This window comes from Cygnus atratus, chromosome 2, assembly GCF_013377495.2.
Source record: "Cygnus atratus isolate AKBS03 ecotype Queensland, Australia chromosome 2, CAtr_DNAZoo_HiC_assembly, whole genome shotgun sequence".
NCBI lineage: Eukaryota > Metazoa > Chordata > Aves > Anseriformes > Anatidae > Cygnus > Cygnus atratus.
The window spans coordinates 17,887,871-17,911,893 of NC_066363.1; the positions used below are offsets into that span (position 1 = coordinate 17,887,871).

At 37.9% G+C, this 24,023-nt stretch overlaps 1 protein-coding gene across 1 annotated transcript in view; it reads right to left on the reverse strand.

Moving 5' to 3' along the window:
- Nucleotides 1-24,023, reverse strand: part of MYO3A (myosin IIIA) — a 111,018-nt gene that overhangs the window by 67,842 nt on the left and 19,153 nt on the right. The window contains exons 3-8 of the mRNA XM_035545366.1: nt 19,391-19,495; nt 17,645-17,744; nt 4,564-4,640; nt 3,159-3,304; nt 1,394-1,459; nt 656-811 (exon numbers count right to left, since the gene is read on the reverse strand). Of these exons, the coding sequence (XP_035401259.1) occupies nt 656-811; nt 1,394-1,459; nt 3,159-3,304; nt 4,564-4,640; nt 17,645-17,744; nt 19,391-19,495 (650 nt within the window). The remainder of the gene's footprint in view (nt 1-655; nt 812-1,393; nt 1,460-3,158; nt 3,305-4,563; nt 4,641-17,644; nt 17,745-19,390; nt 19,496-24,023) is intronic.

Below are 24,023 nucleotides of genomic sequence, written 5' to 3' on the forward strand. Positions count from 1 at the left end.
GCACAGCAGACATCACACCAGCAGTATATCAATACTAATCTTCTACTGCATTTCACATTTGACACACTATTTTAGCGTAGTGGATTTTTTTTTAATTAATTGCAATATTGAGCCAAGATATTTTCAGTTGTTTGAAATAAAAGTCATCAGGTGCCAAGTGATTTATGCAGAATTGATACTACTAAATACTAACAGAAGAAAGAAAACATCTACTCAATAAGACACAAGCATTTTATAAACTATTTTTTAATTTGCAAATCAAATCCCAGTACCACTGTTAGTGGTTTCAGTCAGTAGCATCTGATTCTTGCAAGAAGTTAATTACTTGCTTTTAGCATACTCGAACTAAACATTAACCACGGAAATGTAAGAGAACTCAAAACATTCATCTACCCTAACCTTAGCTTTCTGAAAGCTAATCTGTATCTAGAGTCACAGGAAAAAGGGGGGGCACTTCTAAAGACTGTCTCGTCCCACACGTGAATCATGATGTCCTTTGCTTTCCATTGGCTTTACAGGGGGTCCCCAAAATTAAACACCCCGTTTTTCAGTCAGCCGAAGTTATAAGAGGTGAATCTTTCTCTGAGCACTATTCATTTGGAAACAGTGAAAGTATAAAGGCTGTACAACTGTTCTACTTTTTAGCTATTTTTACCTTGCCTTTTCAGTGACTCCCATTTGTTGATGAACATCGATAAATTCCATGAGTTGTCTTTGTAGCACGTTTTCCTTTCCTTCAATTTGCTTAATAAAATCATGCTGCAAAAGACTAGATACTGTTGGGCGCTTCTCATAATCTTTAGTCAAGCACCTGTGCTGACAGAAAAAACGTATGATCATTCAGGGCTCACTGATAAGTTTTGAAGTGCCTGTCTGTAGTTCATTCATACCTACATAATAAATACATCCATCTTAATCATAACAGCTGTATACTGGAAACGTTAAGTTTTCACAGAATTGATATGGCTAAGAAGTTAAATCATTCCTTTTTGAAACTAAATATTCTTTAAATTAAGAAATAACAAGAAAAGCAGAAGTATCAAGTGTGTTAGCATGTTATTTCATGTTTCAAACCTGAAGCCTCATTCAAAAGCCAAAGTAAAAGTACAGTTACAGCCTAGGAGTGCATATGTTGATTACTCCTTAGGTAAAAGTCTTATGTTCAAGTGTCCAGGCTAACCTGGGACACCTAATCTAGAGCTCATTCATTTGCAAAAACCGTTACATATCTACAAAGAACACCCACCCAAAACATTTCTCATTTTTACAATTTAAGGAAGCAGAGTAAGAAAAATATTAGCAGCAACACATTTTCACAGAGAGTACAATGATATTTTACACCTGACATTTACACGTTCCACATTCAGTTACAATGGCCTCAGTTGTTACGCACTTGTTAATGAAGTCATTGAATTCGGATGACCACAGTTCAGGCTGCTGTAGCGTTGGAGGAGGATTCCTGCAAAGGTCAGTGTGACGATAAGTTAATAAACTACTCAGTTGACAAAAACAATGTGTGAAGGCGGGCTGAATAATGAGTTTTAGAAGGCCACTAAAAAAAAGATATCGATTTCCACTGGTAAAAGGAGCATGAGCAGATGACACAATACCTTGGTGGTTCTCCTGCTTTATATAACTAAGAAGAAGAAATAGCAAGGAGATGATCTACCCAAGCGTAGCCAAGAATTACTGTATTTTTTCAATTAATCAATAAACAGAAATGTAAATAACAAACCATTAATCACTATTCACTTATAATGGCAAGTTTCTCTTTTCGAGCCTGAAACAATATACTTTCTTAAGAGAATTTTTAAAAGAAAATCTATTTTAAGTTTTCCCAGAAGGACTGAATTAATCAGATTGCTGAACAAGGTGTTGGAAGAAAGTAGCTCTTTATTAACTATTTCTGATTCATCAGAAAATAATCAGAAGTCAACTGAAGGACTAGATACAGATATACTGTAGACAAATACTACTTTCTTTGCTGTTGAGTTAAAGCTGTTTATTCTAGGTGTTAATATGATTCTGATTGTTTTAACAGTCTTCTTCGATTCAGAAACGCCATTTCTACAAAGTGTAGTCACTTGGACAAACGGAATCAGCTACAGATGAGGTGACTCTTTTCTGTCTATTTCTGGTTAGTTATCGTAACTGCTTTCTTCAAGTGCTGCCTGATCTTAACTCTAGCACTTTCATGTTTTTCTTAATGAAGTTAAAAGGTATTGATCTTACATTTGCTCCAGGGAAGAAAGGCACCCGCTATTTCTAAGGGTATAAGGTAGATGGCCTTTTGAAGGTCTAGCTAAAATTACTCACCACAAAAGTTTGTTACTGCTTTTCCTGTAGAAAACAGAGGGGTAAGAAGAGCATTCATGTTCTGCTTCGGTGTCAAGTCAGACAAGATTTCTTAAAACTGAAGGTAATTTAAACCAATTTGGGTGACTTGGCTGAAAAGGACTTGAAGCACTCGTATATGCTATGTGGTCTCAAATGTTGCGGTACTACTTCAGCTGCTAGAGTGAAATCCACTAGCTGCTGTATGATCATCCCCTATAGTCTTTGAGACTGATGTTTGAAACACTGTAAGTGGTACTTTGGGTACTTTTATCTCCAGCTTCAAAGAAAGTGCAAAACAAGTTCCTGGATACACTGCCTGAGGACAGCAACACTGCAGCTGGCAGGAGCAGCACAAGCTAATGAAAGGTAGGGGACTAAATCTATGTGAGTGGTGGAACAACACCTTGCTTCAAAGGACATGTGCTAACTCTTGAGGACAGCTGTGAGGCCTGTTTGCCACACTGGCCCACTAAGGCTCTACATTCTTATCATAACATATCTGAATGAAAATATGTGAGGATAGGGTATATGGGACTCAGCTGAGTCCTGTGATTGTGCATATTGGGCAGCAGTCCACAGAGAAAAAAATGTATGGCTTTGTCTCAAATATAGACAAATAATCTCTGACCTTCTCAATGGGTGCGCATGGTTGAATCTGAGTCTTCAGAAAATATATCTGGACAGAGTATTTCTAACCTTCTCCTAGTATAAATAATGTAAAGAAACGGTACATACTTAAATAGTCTAAGTTTGAAGAAAGTACCTGCTAATGGAGAATGTTCAGCCTAGCCTGGCAAGAAATAAACACATCAAGATATTACCTTGGTATTTTGAAGAGTGCCCTCATAGGGTGCAAATCAGCAAGGGGTGGATCCCCATCTCCCAACTCTATTGCAGTAATACCCAGTGACCATGCATCACATCTGGCATCATAGGAGCTATCTAGCTGCTGCTCACAGGCAATCACCTGTTAGAGGAAAAGACTTGGTCTGTCACTGTACAGTCAAATGTCTGAATTTAACAGCATGCCCACAGCTGAGGGAATCTCTTACAGGATGGAGACAGTGGGTGAAATAAACAGAACTGCACACCTTTAGGAAGTTAAAACATCCTGCGGCTGAAAAAGCAAGGTTAAAACTACAGAAGGTAGGTCTTTTGTGTACACCAGGCTGCTATCTGGTCAGATGTCCCCTGACCTGACAAAAGGGTGTAAATCCTTAGCTTATTTAGTTGAAGGTGGAAAATTGCACACATGGCTGAGGGAAGAAAAAGGAAACTCAGCAACCATAAACCTCTTATCTGTGGATTATTCCTGAAAAGAACTAATGGAGTTGTGTTGCTCTTTGTATAAAGTGAAACGAGAAGGAAAGTAGGAGTTGAATTCATTATTTCCCATTGGGTTCTTATTCAGCCAATTCAGACAATTTAAAGACGAAGCCAATTTATCAAGAATGTGGTTGCTACCAGATATTATAGCAAATATATTTAATTTCATAGACATTTTGGTTCATTCACAATGCCAGCTGAATTACCTACAGGTCTAAGCAAATGTGTATAAATAAAGCATGTTTATAAACATACATGAATATAGACAGAGTAATTTCATGTGTTATAAATGGATGTATAGGTATGTGTGTGTGTGCATGTGTTTGTGTGCACACAAATAGACTAAGTACATAGGCTTATTAATAACTAAATTTTTTCCTGCCTCATCTTAAAATGCGTATTTATATTTCTCAGTTTCAGGCTGGAAAAATCGCCAAAGATGCATAATGCATCTTATTTATTCAAAATAACGTCTTTCATTTCTTGCTGTCAGCTATGAATATGATGTGTTAAAAACTGTCCAGGTGTAGAATTTTAGAAGTATGAGTTATAACATATCACAGTACCACCCTAGTCTCCTTCCACCCAAGGGAAGATGAGATGCCTGGCATAGTCTGAAAAGTTGGAAAGGATCAATGGTAGTACTCTTTCCTCTTTAACATTTTAGTAAGCAATTCAACTTCTTGCTCCCTCACCTTAACTTTTTGATTTCAAAATAAAGACCCTTTTAACTTAACCCTTGCAAACATTTAAGAATATAGCTTAAAAACACATTTTCACCAAAAGAAATAGCAATATCCTTTGAAAGGTCCAGTAGTCAGGAAGACAGAGAAAGAGCAGAAATGCAGAATGTGGCAGCTTGAATACCACTGACAAAATGTTTTGAAACTTGAATCTAACCTCTGGAGCCATCCAGAACGGGGTGCCCACGGAGGTGTTCCGGCGGAGACGGGTGCTGGTCAGCTGAGCAGACACACCTGGAAGAACGAAGGGAAGCTATCATCAGAGCAACTGCTATTTCCATCCAAGACAGTTCTTCTGAATGGTACTGTCCTGGTCTGGTTTTGTCATGCTGTGAACTCCTTTGCAGGTGAATTTCAATGTTATCTTTCCAGTTCTCTGCTATAGGCCCAATCCTCAAGGGTACTGAGCACTTCAGCTCAGGCTCTGCACATCCTTCGATTCCAGCACTTCAGCAAGACTGAGATTTTAGTCCCAAACGAAAGTTTCATTAGTAATCTGACTCCATATATTTTGACTGGCTAATTACTGTTTTTCTATATCCTGTTTTAAGAGAGCAGTAAAGCATTTCATGAGGTTAAAAAAAAAAAAAACAAACAAAAACCAAAAAAACCCCACTCTACATCCCACTGTTTCTTTTTCACTTTTAAAGCTCATTACTGACACTAGACCTCCGTTTCATATTTCAGGTTAAGCACTATAAATGATACTTATCTGCATCTTTTAGCTGTTCTACCATAAAGAAGAAACAACAAAATGGTGAAACATCAAAATGCTTACAAAAACAGAAGTCTCCCCATTCTCAAAGCAACATCAAATGCCTGCAAATCAGCTTTGCAACATGAGCCGCAGTTTAAGGAATTAACTATTTCAGGCCACGAGTTGGAAAGTGAATTCTGAAATCAAAATATTCTTTTCTGTTTTAGATTAAAAGACACACTGAAATATTAGAAATTCTAGTGGGCTACAGCGAACTTCTGATCTGCCTGCCACCCATTTCCTGCCTTAAATATAAGTGGTATGGAAGTAAGGGTTGGAAATACCTCTTGTGTGTGCAAAGGGGAGAGCACGTGCAGAAAACCAGCCCTTCAGCTAGTAAGGCCTGAACTGTTTATGAGTCATAGCCAACTGTGAAGTCCACCAAAATCATATTCTGAAGTGCCAATACCAAGGATGGGATGAAAGGTCCTGTTTTCTACTCCTTTTTCCAACCTTATTCTGATTGACATTGAAGCTCATTTATTTTGCCTTCATACATAAGCTTATTTTCTTTTTCAGAAAACAAAAACCTTCAGTTTCACTCTGTGAGTACCATTTTGTTATCTGACATGTGAAGCTCCACTGAGCACCACTGGCCAGTTTTAACTCGTTGTATTCTCTGGTTTCAATATGCTTGACTTTACTTTCCTGAAAACCCTGTGGCTGTTTCATAACGGGAGCAACTCACATCAACGGCCCAGTGGAAATACTCTCACTAAACCTATATCTGGATATAATTGTTGTTTTTTGTTTGTTTTGTTTTGTTTTCAGTTGGAAGTCAAGAAACTGCAGAGGGCTTGATCTGCTTTTTGCTCTAAAGCAAAGTGTTCAGCCCTGATCAAAAAATTATCTGCATTTGTCTATCACAGAAACATACATAACGGCTGAAAATAAGGCAGCAAGATCTTGATTTCTAAGTCAGCCTGTTCCTTTGAGAGAAACACAACTGTTGCCTTTGGGGCTGCCTCCCTGTATTTTACTCCAAGCATGAGAAACTTGATTCTCTTCCTCTGTGCATGCCTGTAGAAATTCCAAAACAGTGTTTGCACCAAGGAAAGCAGAAAAATCTGAGGTTAAGCATAAAGTCCATCAACTCTGCTTCAAGCTCAGATAAGCAGGGGCTTTGTTTTTGCTACATCGAGGAGTTGTCTGACGTCTGGCTTCTGGCTCACAGAGTCCCTGGCTATTCCCGGCCTCCAGCAAAACACATCATTCAGAAAGCAAGGAGTAAGCACACGTCACCACGGGTCTGTCACCATCGTAGTGATACAGAAGGACATCATTACGTGATCCTTGCTTTTAGAGGGAAAGGAGGCTACTGTCTCTTTTTAGATGTTGTGGGAGTCTCCTATGCTAAGCTCTTTTTTTGTAGTCTTGGAACAGGAGCTGGGATTTAGATCTGCAGGCAAAGGCAGGCACTAACTGAATTTTTATTATTCCAGTGTCATAACTTTCTGTGGAGATAAGGAGCCAAATATAAAAAGAACATTAATGTGCACAATCTTCTCTGTCTATGCACATTTATTTTCTCTTTGAACTGTAATTATTAAATAAACTGAAGGATTTTTTCCTTTCTGAACCCTCCCCCCCCCCTTTTTTTTTTTTACTTCAGTAAAAAGCTGATTGAATTTGAATTGTTCACTACTACTTCTTTAGGCTCTTTTTTTTTTTTTTTTTTTGGTGGGCTTTGTTTGTTTGTTTGTTTTTATCCTTTTGCTCTTAGCAGAAAAGTGGCATTTCAGATTATGGAGTGTAGGTCTTATGAAAAATGATATTTCCTTGGGCTTTTTCTGTGTATAGTGGAAAGATGATGTAATTCCACACTTAGTAACATTTCTTCCAGCATTTCAGTAACCAGTCAAGCATATAGCTGGCCAGCTTTTTTTAACTTGTACATTTTCTAACAATAACATCTTGCTCCTCCTCCATCTCCTTTACTACTGCTTTGTTCCAAAGGAGTCAGATATTCTCCTATGGAGATTTAAAAATACGTCACAAAGCAATATTTTATTACACAGATATTGTAAATCTTATAAAAACGAATGGCTTAATAAATAAATGCATTAATAGTATCAATGCGCACTACAGTATCTTTTCTAATGTGCAAAAGAAAATATTTGGAAAAAGTATATTTTTTACTTTACATGCTTATTTCAGGCATTAGTTTACTAGTTAAAAAAATGAAAATTAGCAAACCTACACCACGAGTATTAGATAAGCTTTTCATTACAAAAACTGACATGTTGGAAAAACACCGAAAGCAAAGCCACCTACTTATGACCTTAGCGTTCAGTAAAGAAAAAATAGGGCAGAAATGATCTCTCTATTATTAGGAAAGATTTGTCTCATATTTGCACCCAATCTGAGCAGACACTGTTCTGATCTAAATTGGGAGGCTGTACAACACCATTTTATGATTATGCTCTGTGACAGAGGTATGCACGTTGTACTGGTTGATGTTAATGGGGGAATTGCGAGCCCCAGCAAATTCTGCTAAATTGACATTTTGCACACAGCAGGGAGACTGCATTTCTTGCACACTAGGTACTGCATCTATACATAAAAACACACAAGCTACCTCAAAGGGCTTACACGCTATGTATCTCACTGCATTTGTCTACTTCTTCCATAACCCTCTTTCATTTGTGCCTTCACTGTCCATTCCCCTAACAAAGCATCCCCTTTGTGAAAACAGCCCCCCTCCTGAAAAGGACTGTGAACCAAATCCTCCATCTTGCCCTTCTTGAAGACAGAAGTGACAATAGCTTCTTCTAGTCTTCAGGAACCTTCCCTGATTTCTAAGACCTTTCAAAGATTATCAACAGTGGCCTTGCAATGTCATTGACCAGCTCCCTCAGCATTCATGGGTCCATCCCACCAGGTCCCCATGGACTTCTGTATATGTAATTTGTTTAAATGCTCACTAACCTGATCCTCCTCTACCACAGGTTTTTCCTTGCTCAAGACTTTCCCACTGGTGGCAGAGACCTGGAATTTCCAAAGATAAATTTCACAAGTAAAGACTGTGGTAAAGATGACACTGAATGCCTCAGCATTTTCCATGTCCTTTGTCACCACATCCCCTGCCCTTCCTTATGTATTGCCTTAATGCAAATGATGTTTTAATGATGAAATAGATTATGAAGACAAGGAAACTGGAAAACTAGACTTTCCCAAACACTCAGGAAAACACACATTCCAGATGCAGATCTTGAACTAAAATAGGGCATGTCCAAAAGCTAACCAAACAGCCCTTTACAAATCCAGAAAGACCAAAAGCTTAGCATCCAGGAAGACCATGTACATGAACTGCTTAGGAGTTGAAAAATCCATGGTGTTTAACATAAAACTAAGAGGCATGAAGTAAATGGGGAATAAAAAACAATGAATATATAATATAAACTTAAAAATATAAGTCATGTACACAGAGAACTAAAGAAATCAAAGTCCAGTGGCTTTCCCAGTAAATTCACCACATGGATTAAAGACAAAGAAAAGGCACTTTTAAGTATATAGAGAACAAAATGAAAATCCTAAATCAGATACAGAATCATTATAGGGTATATACAGATGATAAAACAGCAATCAGTGACCTAAAAAAAGCAGAACGTTCACTACATCTGTGACAAAAGTAATCTTTTATAAATGAAAAGTTTTAATACAGCTTCTTAAGAAACATGAGGACTTTCATATTACAGGAGACTGGGCAGGATGGTGTGGTGGCATACTCGAGCTTTCCCAAGCCTACAATTCTGACTACACCGTTTCTCCAAGGCCCTGGATAGAGCAGGTGACCACGGGCTGCCCTCCACATGCTCCTGACAGTTCAATTCAGCACAAGGCTAATGATTCTAATCAAATCTCATGCTTCAGGGCTTCAGCTGGTTTCCTGAAAGAGATGCACAGGAACATTTGTTTTCCTGATGCACAATTGGCTGGGTGGATTTCGTGAGGAGAACGACTGTTATCTGGAGCCTTAGGGATTTGTGCAGCTAGACACAATCTGGTACAGTGTGCTGGTGAGGAAAGTCCTCCTTCTTAGATGTTGCCTTCCTTACATATTTGGATTCAAACTGACTACCACTTTTGAGACCCAAAAGGAATTTTTACTCTATGACTGGAGAAAAAAAAATAAAATAAAAAAATTTTCTCCTTATATGAATGACATAGTTTACCTGCTAAGATTATCTGGGTTACTAGCAATACCCATGCTGATGTGACAGAATATTTAAAACACCTAAGGACAAAAATACATCAGTTCAAATTGAGTCACTGGATTCAACTTTCAGGTAAAAATGAAAAAAGTCAGTGAGACGTTCAATGAATTCTAGACCTACCACACCTCAAAAAAAAAAAAGAGCATTGCAGCATACTTTCCAGATGGCCCTTCTTGACATCCTCAGATGCAAAATGGTCTGGGCTGACTGAGAAAAGGGCTCAAGAGATGTATATTTCGTGACCCTGGAGAAAACCAAGAAGTCTTTGCTGGCCAGAAAGGGCTATTTTTTTGCTTCCTGCGTCTCTGACATTTGACACCAGCATTCTATGTCAAGCTTCTTGAATGTTTAAAAGTGACATCTTTATGAGAATTAGTAGGGAGAAAAACACAAAACATATAAAAGACCAAGTGAACAGCTTATTCTGGGTACAGCACTTGGCCACGTGATTTCTTTTTTGTTTTTACTGGACAGCACAAAGGTTTTCATTCACCCATGGCCCATAAAATAATTTTTTAAAGACTAAGCCTTTGACAAAGAATTAAACATTCACCAAAGAAAATATTCCACAGCTCAAGTCAATGCAATCCATCTTATCCCTGCTGACCCTGGTTTGAAAAATTTGGAATTACTACTTTGATTGGGTTCAAAGCACTTTGACAAGCTGCTCATGAAGAAAGCTTCCTTCAAAGTTTTTTTTTCTTTTTTTTTTTTTCCCTTTTGAGACCTCATAGAAGACCCCTAGTAAATGCTTTTTAAAAGTAACATGTGAGTGTCATGCTATATGGTATGCAGAAATGACAACACAATAATAGCCTGTTTTTGATCTGAACCTGTGAAGCAGACAGCTCTGTTACGGATGCATGCTAGAATGACTAAGGCAAATACAAGTCTTGCTATGACTCATTGCTTAAAGTCAGAAAGATTTTTATTTTTATTTTTGAATACATTCAAATGAAATTATTTTAATTAATTGTTTCATTTTTTGCAGAATGATTCATACAGCATTTATAGCTAATGCAGGGCAAGAAGAAGGTGATACAATAGGGTATTCTGAATACTCCAGAACAAGCAATCTACAGAAGTTTGGAAAACTACTCAAGGTCACGCTGAGCTCCTCTTCAATGTCAGCAGGACATACAAAGCTGGAAATCATAATATATTAAAAAGGGCAGAGATTAAACCAACCTTTCCCAAAATGCCCCAGCACTCCAGCTTGGATCACTCATAACTGACTTTTCAACCTATCCATCGAGCACAAGGTGGCTCTCAACTTGCAATCCATGCAGCTTAACCTATACCGCAAGCATTTGCAGTACAGTGCTGTAAGCCTTCTGTCCCCCTCCAGTGCCACGTGTCACACAAGGCTTGCTAAACTGATCTGTGATCAGTCAACAAACTACATCTACCAAGCGTGGTAATGGCAGGGAGAGGCCACTGCATTGTCACAGCAAGGGAACGTGAGAGTTGGTGAGGTGTCATGATGAAAGACTCAGTGCTGTGGTTCCCTCTCCAACCTCTGACCCATGATTTCAGATGCTTTCCCCACAGGACCAGAGGAAGAAACCTCTTCCATGCATCAGTAAACCAGGAGAGGTGAGTAATTAAGCAGATCTATTAAGCTGAAATCTTACCATGGGCTTATTAATTAATTTGAGATTGGCCCTAATATTTCGGACTTGCTGATTTTACTATTCTTGGTTTTTCATTACAGTAGATGCTGGCTCATCTATACTTCAAAAACACTTAACCTGTTTAATATAGTCAGTGAATTTTAGAGATTTGGGCTATATTTCTGCATCAGAATAGGCATGAATATCATGCAACAAAACATAACAAAAACACCCATGCAACCTGACTTATAGTGACCAACTGTTACTGATCACTAATCATAGTAAAGCAGTACCAATATTTCATAATCTGCAAGAAAGCAGTAGCGTACCACTACTGAATCATCACAGAGAACGCCGGCAGAATTACTACAAATTCTTTTGGGGTGGGGAATAACCAAGAAATTTAATTTATGAACTAAACTGAATTATGAAATGAACTGAATACCTTCATTTAGTATTACCTAAATGAAATTATATATGCATTTTAAAGAAGAAATTAATTCATTAAAAATACACTACCAAAAAGACCATGTCCTACATTTGGCTTGTTTCACAGAATTGCAATTTTGAATAGTAAGAAGGCCACCCAGAAATGTCAACTTCAGATTTTCTTGGCTCTTTAAAAGAAGAATGATCATTCTCTCCGTAGCAAAATAACAACCCTATTACATTCCAAACACAAAGCTGACCTCCATTTATCTGCAGTTTCCAAACTACATGGAAGAAATAGTTCACACAAAAGCTGACCTCTGTTTATCTGAGTTTTCATACTACACGGAAGAAATAGTTCAAGTATTAATCAAAGTAATGTCACTTTCCAATATGTCTAAAAGTAATGCAGTATTCTCTTTCCTAATCCACTTTTTCCCCAATGAGTCATACTCCAGTTAAACCTGCTGTTAGGCTAATCTATTAGGCTACTATACACCCATGCTAAAATCGTGTCAGCTATGTGCACAGTTGGATATCCGAAACTGCATTTGGAATGCCAAGACAATATTCGCACACAACTTTTAAGTGCAAAACTTCTTCTGAAGAAAAAGCAGAAAAATACAAACTAAGCATGTCTGAAATACAAAAACCATCTTCATTATAAATATACTTTATAAATATGCTCCATTAATGTTGCAATACATGTTTTAATTATGCAAATTGTGATCTCCTTATCCACTGTACTAAAGGAACCCTTGAAGTCACTATTCTATTAACTGCGTGCAGAACAGTTTGTAATTTTCCACCATCTGCCAGCAACAGTGAGAATGCATTACCTTCTTTCCATGTCTTCCACTGGAACCTGTTCTACCCGTAGCAAACTTGGAACCTTCCTATGTATTGCTCAGCCAGAGACTTCAATGGAGATGTTTAGATACCATTACTGAAATGCCTAAGAAACTGAAAATGGATAGTGCCAGTCCTTTTTGATATCACCTTTCTCCCAGTGACAGTACTAGGTGAACTGGGAGAGTCATGGGATCTCTTGTAGTTAGAAGTAGGCTTAAATTCCAAGGAACAAGATTTAACCTCTGGCTTTTTTTTTTCTCCACTTTCTCAGCCCCTTTTTCAATGACCTTTCATGGTAGTAACTTCAACATGTGGTAACTTCAATTACACGTGGTATGAATTTTCATCTGATGCATGGGCAGGCATGGTCTTCAGCAAGGAACAGTGGTGCTGAAAATCTAAGTGGTAGAGTACAATTTATATGTTCTTTTCTGGCCATTTCCAAGGCAACAGCTGCTCATCCTGAGATACTTCTAGTCTGTGACAGCAGGCTTCAGCAGTCCCAGAGAAGTATAAGCTACTTCTGCTCTTGTTCAAGACTCTCAGCCTACAAGGTCAACCCTCAAAAACACAGCTGAAGAGGAATTTTCCATCAGCATTACACTCTCCTCTTTTTAGCTAAAAGAATCACTCGCCCCATGACTTAGATGTTTCAAAACTTTTGGGATAAGAACGGTTCTTTCCTCACACGTGATTCTCCACACATCATCAACCTGTCTAGCTTGCTGATAGTTGTGACCTCTTCTTTCAAAAACATATAAGCATGAAAGTCTCTCTGACTTACAAGCTCCCAGACTCACTGGGAGGGCAGGGGATTTAAGAAATACATCAAATCTTTGAAAATGAAACTGGTCTTTGTCAGAACAAAATTAAACACTAATAATAATACAGCTAAGTTTATTTTCTCCCATTTTGGAACAGCACATTTTTTGACATTTCAGAATTTCCAAAGGAATGGGAATTCTGTCTTAGACTAACTGTATTTAATACATGAAAAGCCCTACACAGCATCCTGATTTCAAGAAATGAAGTTGAATTGAGAGGGACTATTCAAAGAAGCAAGTATTTGTCAGCATAAGCAGATGTTATACACTCAGCTCTCTATGAAATTGGTCACACATTGTAAGATGCAGATGAATATATGAATTTTTATTACAGATGAGGTATGCTATGCATGCAAGTAACTTCAGGCAAGTGACTTTTTAAACTGATGAAACAAGGTCAGACACTGAAAGATATTTAGGCAGTACAAGCTGCAGATAGAGTGGTCACAAGACTTTCAGAAGTTATCTAGCATTTAATTCATTTGGATTTATGTCATAGAAGTTTCTAAAAAATTATTAAGTGCTTATCTGCATCTTTAGTGGCTAATTTGTTTTTTTAAACTCCCTCTTTAACATAAAGAATAAACTGCAAGCAACCAGAAATCTGAGAAACATATACAAAGGACTTCTAAAAAGTGAGAACAAAAACATTTCCTTCATGGAAAACTAATGAGCAGCTGTGAATATAATTAAGAATATTTATAAAAAGGGGATTTGCTTCACACCTTGTCTGTCTCCAACTCTTTTTATTTAATATTATATAGCTTTCATCCTTTAAAGTGCTGCAGGACATTTATTTTTATGCAAATGTGTATTTTTCTATGAAGTCTCTATCCTATACTGAAAACATAGCAGTTACACTTGAAAAAAGTTCAGCTATTTATTATTTGTTTCGACACAGCAGAGGGAAACTGGGAGCATAATTGTTCCGATTCTCAGGTGCAACATCCTTCCCCAAAGGTTTTCCTCCAGAACAGCTAAGCAGCTAATTCCCACAGATGTTCAGGTAGTTAAATTGCGTTCAGTCAACCCTCTCTCACAGAGGAAAATACAAATTTTGTAATGTATCTAGAAGTTTAATGAATTCAGGGGCTGAAACTGTAGTGTTGATCCCCTTGGGTACTTCTCATTATCTGTAGTCAAAAAGAATGATTTTGTTTATCTCTGCTGATCTAAGTTATCACACTGGATGGAGGCGAGGGGAGAGGATGCTTCCCTGGTAACAGTATTCCAAACTTCTAGCTTGGACAATTTAAACTAAAACATCTATCTGCTAGCTCCTTGATAAGCAATTTATCTCCAGAAGCATTGGTACAGAGATACTATAAACTCACTTACTTTGTTTTGATCATTAATTCCTCAATTGGGATTAAGGTGTTTCGGAGACGTGAGAATAATATAATACTGGGGTGAGTTCTATACAGATTAAGCAATATTGCAGCAGAACTTTGAGCGAAAGCAAAAATTTCACTCTTCAAAACAACCTGGGTGAGGCAATGCCATGGTATTCTTTCAAAGTCTTTCTCATCTCATTAACTATCAATATGCCTATGAAAGGCTAACAAATGGCTAAGACTGTTTTAAGTTTGTTGTTAAGACTGTTAAGATTTTGGGAGAGCTTTTCCATGGACTTTCTGTATTACATCAAGCAACTCAGTCTCTCAGGGTTTCGGATCCTCAGTCTGTAGCTGGAAATTATAGTAATCTAACTCCTTGTATAGCACTGTGAAGGTCATCTATTGCAGACTGTGCAGTATTCAGAAACCATGGTCACAGTATACATAAATGCCTATAACACAACAACCATAAGGCAATGTGTATAAATTGTGTCACAAAATAAAGATTCTAAAAAGTCAGTACTGCTGTGCAAGAAAGGACTCACCATGGTGGTACATTTCATAACTGAAGTTTAGTGAGTACAAAAAGAACAAAGAAAAGAAAAGTCATTCTCAAAGTTGACAATTCATTGAAAGTTAACTGTTTTTTTTTTGTTTGTTTGTTTTTCACTTGTGACTCTTAGAAGCTCCTAATAGTACTTCAGAACGAAAAAGTGACACAGCAACGTAAGTTCAATATGACCACTCGACACATACAGATGGAGAACATCCTTTTTGGTATTGTGCTCCATAGGGCTTCACAGGCCAGTTTTTCAGATATGGGTTTTATGCACCCGTATAAATACAAACCAGCATAAAGAGTATCAAGGGAGGAGAGCAAAGGGTTCTTCAGGATCATCTCATCATCAACCAGCATGTAGGAGAACAGTGTAGCCAGAACTATCTTGGCAAGGGCTCACTTCCTCTGTCAAGTCTTTCCTGGTTAAAGGAGCCCCTAATCCACTGTCATCATTTCCCTCTACACAATGGAAAAGCTGAAGGCATGCTAGAAAGGGCTGTGTGATTATTTGTGTTGTTGTTTTGTGTTTCTTTGTTTGGCCCTATGTAATAGTTGGTTCAACCTAAAATAAAAATGTTGTTTCCACTGAGTATCTACTGGGAGAGAAAGAAAGAGATTGTGTCCATGCATCTATATCATTTGTAGCCTGTAGATTCACAGGCTTATTTTGTGTAAAAAAATAAACAAACAAAAAAAGGCAATGAGTTTCAGTCCCTGATCTAATAAACACTTACATGCAACAGTCTGTAGCTGTGTCAACGTGAGAGATTTTAATCAAATCACATTCCTGGCTAAAAAATACTCTTGAAATCTGATTAATGTGGTTTTAAATCCTCTTAAGTAGAGGACACAAATCTCCCAAAATCCCAGCTGAATACCTTAAACATCAGCCTGAAGGGTGAATGGTCTTCCCTGATGGTTTTGTGAAGACTGCATAATTTTTCCCCATTTGAAAATACTCATTATTGGCTTCAGATTGGCTTTAGGGAAAAAAAAAGGCTGGAGAAAGTTTCTATTTATTTCTAAATTAGGGTGCATTTCCTATACTCCTTTAGAAGGACTACTGGCCCTTATTCAACCCACGTAAATGTGTGTGCACGTATGCATGTTTATTGCACACATTCTCATCTATGCTTTGGCATCACAATTCTTTTCCCACAAGATTTTAAAATTATTTTTTAATTACAGCCTTAGCAGTAGATTGCAGTAACTGACAAACAAAGAACTGAGGTCCTCACCCCTAAAGCTTGTACATTTTGACATCTGCATAAGTGATTTAATTTTCAAAAGCATTGATCCTCCACAGCTCTAATTGCCTTCAGCACCTTAAAAAATAGCATTTGTGACACATTAAAAACCTGTGGGCAAAAATATTGATTTTGCCTCACATTAAATTTCCAGACGATCAGAAAATACTAGTAACTGTATGGCAAATAATTTATGAGATCTGGAGGCTTTGCAACTGAAAATTTTATCTGAGTAATAAAAAAAATGAACATAAATTCATACATTTTCAGAATTAGCAACCCTAATAGTTGTGGAGTTTTTGTGTGTGAAGTAGTAGGGTTGTACAAATACAATCTACTAGCAGGAAGACACTAGACTAATGGAAGTTAAAATCCCATGATTAGTTTAAATAATTGTTATGTATCAATTAAATAAATCTCATTAACAAGATAGGAGGGTAAAGGAAAACGAAAATTTTCCATCTTCTGAATGGAATCATGACATTTACAATGGGCTGCTGTGCTATGAAGTAGTGACCTATAAATTAAATTTAATCATTAGAAGACAGTGTGCTACCATAGAATAACAGTTCATAATAAGAAGCACTGAAAAATTTCATAATCCCCTTAAATAAAACAACAGTCAAACTTTTAAGGCAAACCACTGTGCTATGTCTGAGAAATAGCTGGTAGCATCATTTACCTGTGTCACCGCTTCTTGCCTTCTGGGGGTGAAACCAGATGACAGCATTCAAGAATCATTTAAGATCTAGCAGACTTGAGCAGAGCCTTTTAAATAATGTCTTAGGTTCAGACTTGCCAAACACTAATCCATTACTCTTCACAGAATTTGGAAAGTGGGAATTACCTACATAATATATCTCCTTTTGCTGCATTCAGGTGGTATCCCTTCTTTCATTTCAAATCAAACAAATTAAGTGTACATAACCGAGATGGTACTGTCCCATTCTTCACAATTTCTGTTAAGTTCTAAGTCCTCTCAGTTACAAAATAAGGCTTTTGGCTATCAGTTTCTAACCTCACTGAATCAGCACACAGTCCTTGAGGATCTGAATATCAACCTTATTTTGAACCCTATTAACTTGTTTTGTCACTTTACTTACTATGCCTGCCCTGAAGCATTTGGCACTTACTAACAACGTATTATAACTTACTCTTTAGCCATGTTTTTTAAATGGCATTAGAAAAATGGCTGGAAAAACCAAAGTTCTAAAAGCACTGTCTGTGAATAATTAATTTCTATCCAGTCAAAAAGTGACTCTCGTTACCCAAGTGATTTTTAATGAAGAATTCAAAATCTTATAAAGTTATTATAACTCATCTTTTCCGATTTGTTTTCTCTATTTTATTTTCCATGTTTCAAATGTACAACATTGGTTGTATACATAAATAATGTAACATACCAAAATCCACAAGCTTGACTCCTCCTTCAGTGGTCAAAAGGATATTATTTCCTTTAATATCACGGTGGATAGTTTTGTTTTCATGCAAATGCTGAAGTCCCTGGAAGGTGAGATGTAACCATGAACTTTTTACTAACAGCTCTGATCTCTATATTACATTTACAGAAACAAAAAGTAGCAGATAATTATGAGAAAAAAATAAATATATATAATCCAAAACCACAGAGATGTCATTCTTACAGGAAAAACTCTTGGCACACCATGAGTAATATATATTTTTAATTGCTTAACTTTATGTCAAACAGAAATTTTAAGATAATAGCAGAAAAAAAGCACTATAAATGTATGCTATATGTTATACCTTTAGAGTATAAACTCAAAGAAAACTGCTAAAGCCTATCAATAATTCCAATGCAGGAAGTCAAATTCTGATTAAAAGACAATGAGAAAGAAAGACACTTGATAAGCTGATTTTTTTTTTCTTGTGGAGGTGTCTGAATTCACTAGAACCGATGATCATTTTGCTATTAAAAAATACCTTGGAGCCAGACATAACTTGAACAGTATTCTGGGTATATTTCTGATATTTCTCAAAATAAAAGTAATTTTTTTTGCCCCTGCCATGGGCAGGGACACCTCCCACCAAACCAGGTTACCCAAAGCCCCATCCAGCCTGGCCTTGAACACCTCCAGGGATGGGACATCCACAGCTTCTCTGGGCAGCCTGTGCCAGTGCCTCACCACCCTCAGAGTAAAGAATCTCCTCCTGACTTCCAACCCAAATCTACCTCTTTTTTTTTTTTTTTTAAGCCATTTTAGCCATTTAACCATTCCTTCTTGTCCTATCACTACACTCCCAGACAAAGGCTCCCTCCCCAGGTTTCCTGTAGACCCCCTTGAGTACTGGAAGGCTGCTATAAGGTCTTCCTGGAGTCTCCTCCAGGCTGAACAGTCCCAGCTCCCTCAGCCTGTCTTCACAGGAGAGGTGCATCAGCTCTCTGATCATCTTTGTGGCCAAATTTAATTCTCGCAGGGCTTTAACTTTGCTAACCTGATCCCTAGCTGCTCGGATGATTTCTCTGTATCCCTCCCAGGTGATCTGTTCACCCATGCAGGCCTCCTGGTGTTTTTGCCCGACTTCTTCTTTGTTGGGATGCATTGTTCCTGAGCTTGAACGGGGGGTGATCCTTGAATATTAACCAGCATTCTTGGGCCCCTCTTCCCTCCAGGGCTTTGTCACATAGTACTCTACCAAACAGATCCCTGAAGAGGCCAAAGTCTGCTCTCCTAAAATCCAGGGTAGCGAGCTTGCTGCGCTCCCTCCTCACTGCCCTCAGGATCCCAAACTGCACCATTTCATGGTCACTGCAGCCAATTCTGCCCTTGAGTTACACATTCCCCCCCCCAGCCCCTCCTTGTTGGTGGGAATGAGGTCCAGCACAGAACCTCTCCTTGCTGGCTCCTCTGTCACTTGGAAGTTACCATCGATGCATTCCAGGAACCTCCTGGATTGCCTATGTCCGGCTGTGCTGTCCCCACGACAGATATTGGGGTTGAAGTCCCCCATGATAACCAAGGATTGTGAATGTGACGCTGCTTCTATCTGTCTATAGAGGGCATTACACATTACCTTGATTTCACTAAACACTGCTATAAAAGGCTGTGTTAATGGGGACATGACCTTCATTCAAAGAAAAAAAACATTTACTGAATATTGACTGTCCTTTCACTGAGAGCTTATCTTACCATCAGAGCTTCACGTAAAATGTAAGCAATTATAAGTTCATTCATCCTTTCACCTCTCTTCAGAAACCCTTTCACAAGATCAGTCACAGATCCACCATTGCACAGCTGCAAAATAAAATTGGAATATAAAAAGGAATTAAGAAATGTTGGAGCAGCCACCTGGTTTTATTTTACAGTAGTTTTTTATATTTGTGCCTGAATGAGCTCCTTATTAAACTGGCAAACCACAAATTTGTTCTTGCATCTACCATTTATACAAACAACAAAAACAGCAACTTATACCAACTTCTTTCACCACTTTCTGCATTTAATTCTTCTTGCCCAAATGCAAGTACAGCAGTCTATTTCTTTGTTTTCCTGTATAAGCAATTGCCTTTCACTGAAATGGAAGTAGCTTATAGAGCAATAAATTTGCTGTGAAAGCATGTTCTGTGGGGCACGCTAATTGCTTCTTATATTCATCATGTGCAACTCACCAGCAATGCGGATTATTACAGCATCAATTCTCAGGTACAAAAGCTACATACAATGTAAAATGGATTTAAGGCATCAGAAGGCAGGTGGCAGAGAAACTCCCCCAACAGGAAAATCTTCCAAGGTAAAAGTTACCTTCTTTGCCAAGCAGTATGTAATTTGTAGTGCAGAAGGACATTATACACAAGGGATGGGCTTCATAGATGGAGATGAAAGCACAGTGGAAAAAAAAGTCTCGTTTATCACCAAAACAAGGTGGGTCATGGATATAAGATAAATTATAGCCCTTGTAGCATCAGCCCTCTCAGCTCCTTGTTCCAGATGCAGAGAGCCACAACCTACTCTTTCTCCTGCCTCAATTCCAGACAGACTCCAGCAAGACTTGTCCCTTTGCTTCTGCGTACACAAGAAGGTTTGACCTTGTGCTCTAAAGATTACTAGCAGTTTAGCCTAGAACTGCAACATTTCATGTTTATTCTTTTACCACTTAAAATTTTTAGCAGGAAGAAGCAACAATCTAAGTCTGTAGCAGCTCTGTACCTGCAAAGATGAAATCAGTACTTAAGGTCTTAAACTATCCCTAATGATACCTATTCTGCATCACCTAACAATACTCATTGATTAGAGAGCCACTGCCTCTTTAAAGGAGTAGCTGCTTCTAATAAAACAGTGAAATAATCTATAAGTTTTACACTGTATCATCTAGTAGCTTTTTATACCAAAATAAATACCCACATAAGACATTTTACCAAAGTAGCACAAAATTGTAAATCCTTCTGAGTGCAAATAGGGTAGCTTATTCATGATGGCTTAATTTATTGATAAAATCTTTCAACAGTAGAACTCCAGACATTGAACACTTTTATATTTGATTTTTTTTTAATCTGTTCTTATATACCTCTACATTTTTTTTTCTGTGCAGCAACTACAGAAAAGACTTGCACCTTACAGCAAAAAACACTTTACATCCCTTTGTACCCAAATAAAACAATAATTTTCTGACTACTGTAGGAACCCTGGGTTGCATTGAACTTGCACTGCGTGAACACCTACACAAACATCATTCAATACATAAGTGCTGTGGCAAGATATTTCCCCCCGTCTGGTCAATGAAGGCTCTGCTCTGATAAATGCTGAGCTGTACGGCAGCAGTCTTGGTACTTGCTTAATCTCACCCCCTAACTTCAGTGGGACAATATGTATGCTTAGAGAAGGGAAAAACTCATGTGCGTAAATGATGAGATTAAGTGCTTTGTGGGATCAGGGTCAGATTCCCAAGCAGGACTGAATTTACTGTCTTTAGGCATGCTGGTCTGCCTTCTCCATTGCCTTTTTCTACTTACTTTTTCTACAATGCCATTCACCTTCCAGAATCACAGCTGTTTTAAATTTGCCACATCACTGACACATTTAATCATACCTAATGGATGATGACAAGTCCAGTTAAATTAATGCACTTGCATTTCAGGGCACTGACACTGTCTGACAACTGGCAAAACAGCTGTGAAATAAATCATATAAAAACAATAATATTCTGTAAATTACTTTTCTTCATTATCTAACATTAAAATTTTGCTTCTTATAGATGGGTCTTCTATTTTGGTTACAGAGCTGGGTATCTGTTAGGCTTTCTGCTCAAGGTAAAGAGAACTAATGCAGAAAGGAATATATTCTTTCTGTAGATGGGAGAAGGAAAAATACTTCAGAAATCACCTTCTTCAATACGTAGGTAGTAAATCCAACACTGAATTTAATTGTCTGGGACAACAATGTTTATTTTTACTTTAACATGTTGCTTTAACTAACTTTTCTACTACTCTTGTAAAATATAAGCACCTGTTATAACTATCTGTATTATTAGATAGAAATTATATAAAATTCCGGGTGAAGTAAGGTACTAAAACTGGTAATTTCAGATCAAACCAAAACTGAACCTGGGTATGTAAAAGCTCAACTGAGGAGTTCTTGAGCAGAAAAACAAAACTCACCCACATCACGGGGGGGTGATCACATCTACAGTGACTCCCAAGGCAGAGCAGCAGTTAGGCTGAGGTCAGTTGAGGATCTCATAGACAGAGGCTCTTGCATGCACAGGGCAAATTTTCTTTTGCTACTTCTGTCTCAAAAAGCTGTACTTCTACTTATACCAGATGATTTGTATTTTTTCTGACCACCACCATAGGAGGATGAGGGGAAATAAAGCTAGGTAATAGAATGGAAGCAGCTAAATGAAGGAAAAGGGATTATGAGAATACAAACGACAATTAGAAAAGCAGATTATGGCAGACACTGTATCTGTGTGCTCTGAGATGCACGGGGTGGGGACGGGAGGAATGATGACGACAAAGATGACACAGGTTAGCGTTAACCTTGTTCTATTTTTCTGCAGGCCACACAAGTCCTCGTGGGTAAAACATTGACTCTGATCTCATTTCTTATTTCTACTGTTTATTTTTGCAGGTGAAGCTGCCACATGTCCCTATAACTGAAGTTCAAACAGTGACTCTTTTTCCTAAGACTATAAAATTACACATGTTTTCAATAAATGCTTATCATAAAACTATCAAAAAGCCCCTCTCATTATAAGCCATGTTCCTCTCTTCCCCCTCAAAAGTAGAGAAAATTACTACTTTTTTTAGTAGTAAAAACTACAGAAAATTACAATACTACTGCCTAATGTACTTCTGGACCATGTCTACAGGAGCTCCTTTTTTGTTGTTGTTTTGTTTTGATTTTTTTTTCTTTACCAAAACTGACAGCTGCAAGTGGGAATCTGAGTAGGCAAGGAGATAAAGTATCCTTGGAAATGTTGATCAAGATCTGGACAATGTCATGAAAACTTAAATAAATATTTTAAAATCACATTTTCTTAAATCATGCAGTCCTTCAGTGAGATTATTGGATAAATATTACTTCGTAGTATTGCCAGACTGGAAGTTTCCTGAGGTGCTGATAAATATTGCAGCTTGTAATTATAATCTCTGCAGTTTCTTAGTACCATGCTGTCCACAGAAAAACTTGTGCAACCTCCTACCAAAGTTACTGTGTTTGAGTGTAGCTAACTGCAATGCCTGTACAACAAAAAACCATGAAGGCAACAAAAATACATTTTTTTAAAGATCTTTTTCTTTCCAGTGAAACATCTAGAGAATAGAGGTGTTGATAGCTACTATTTTGTTGCAAGCCAGCACATTGTGCTAACTTGAAGGGATAAACTGAAATCTTTGGGCTACATAAAAGAGGGTGCAGAAGACAGAGACAGATGATTCCCAGAGGTACTCAGCAAAAGGATGAGAGGCAACAGTCACCAGCTGCAGGATGGTAGATTCCTACAGGACACAAAGAAGGCATTTTCCCACTGACAGTCCTTATGATCTGGAAGACATCACCCAGCAAGGATACATTATCCTTGAAGATACCAAAATCACAGATGGAAAAGACCTAGTGCAAAATTGTGACGTTGAAGTTAATCATTTTTGAGCAGGAGGGTGGACCCAATAACCTCTGAAGGTACTTTCCAAGCTGCATTTTTCTATGGTTAATAATAATTGAATTTAAAAATACTCAGTCCCTAGTATGGACATTCAGACAGACAGGGAAAAAGGACTGAGGAATTCTTGCATACTCAGAACTCGATAGAAGACTTGATCCATCTGAAAATGTGCTTACGACTTCTACAGTGGTGACAAAGAGCTCCTCCCTTATGATTTTCTGGCACTCAAAAGGCAAAGACTCATACCAGGATGACACACAGTCTTCCACCCACCCATCTGCCATAACCTTGTGCTGCTGTAATTGAGCTATTAGAATGCAAAGCTCTCTTCTGCTATAGATTTATAAAAGAGCACGATTCTAACGCAAAATGTCAGTTAAAATTGTCACCACATCACAGTCATGCAGTTGTTCTTTGTAGGTCTTACTCACTCTTCGCCTGACCCAGCTGATACATTTCTCTGTGCTCAGTTCTTCTGGTTTCTGAAGCCCACTGAATAACAATTCAAGCATCAGCTTCGCTTTTAAGAGAACTATTAGTTGCACTTTTGTTAGGACTATTACAGCCTTTAATCATCCAGCTGCTCCTAATTTATGCATCTGTGCTGAGCTGTCAGGTGAAATTTGCTTGCATCCTGCAGTTGTCAAGGCACTTTCATCTTATTTC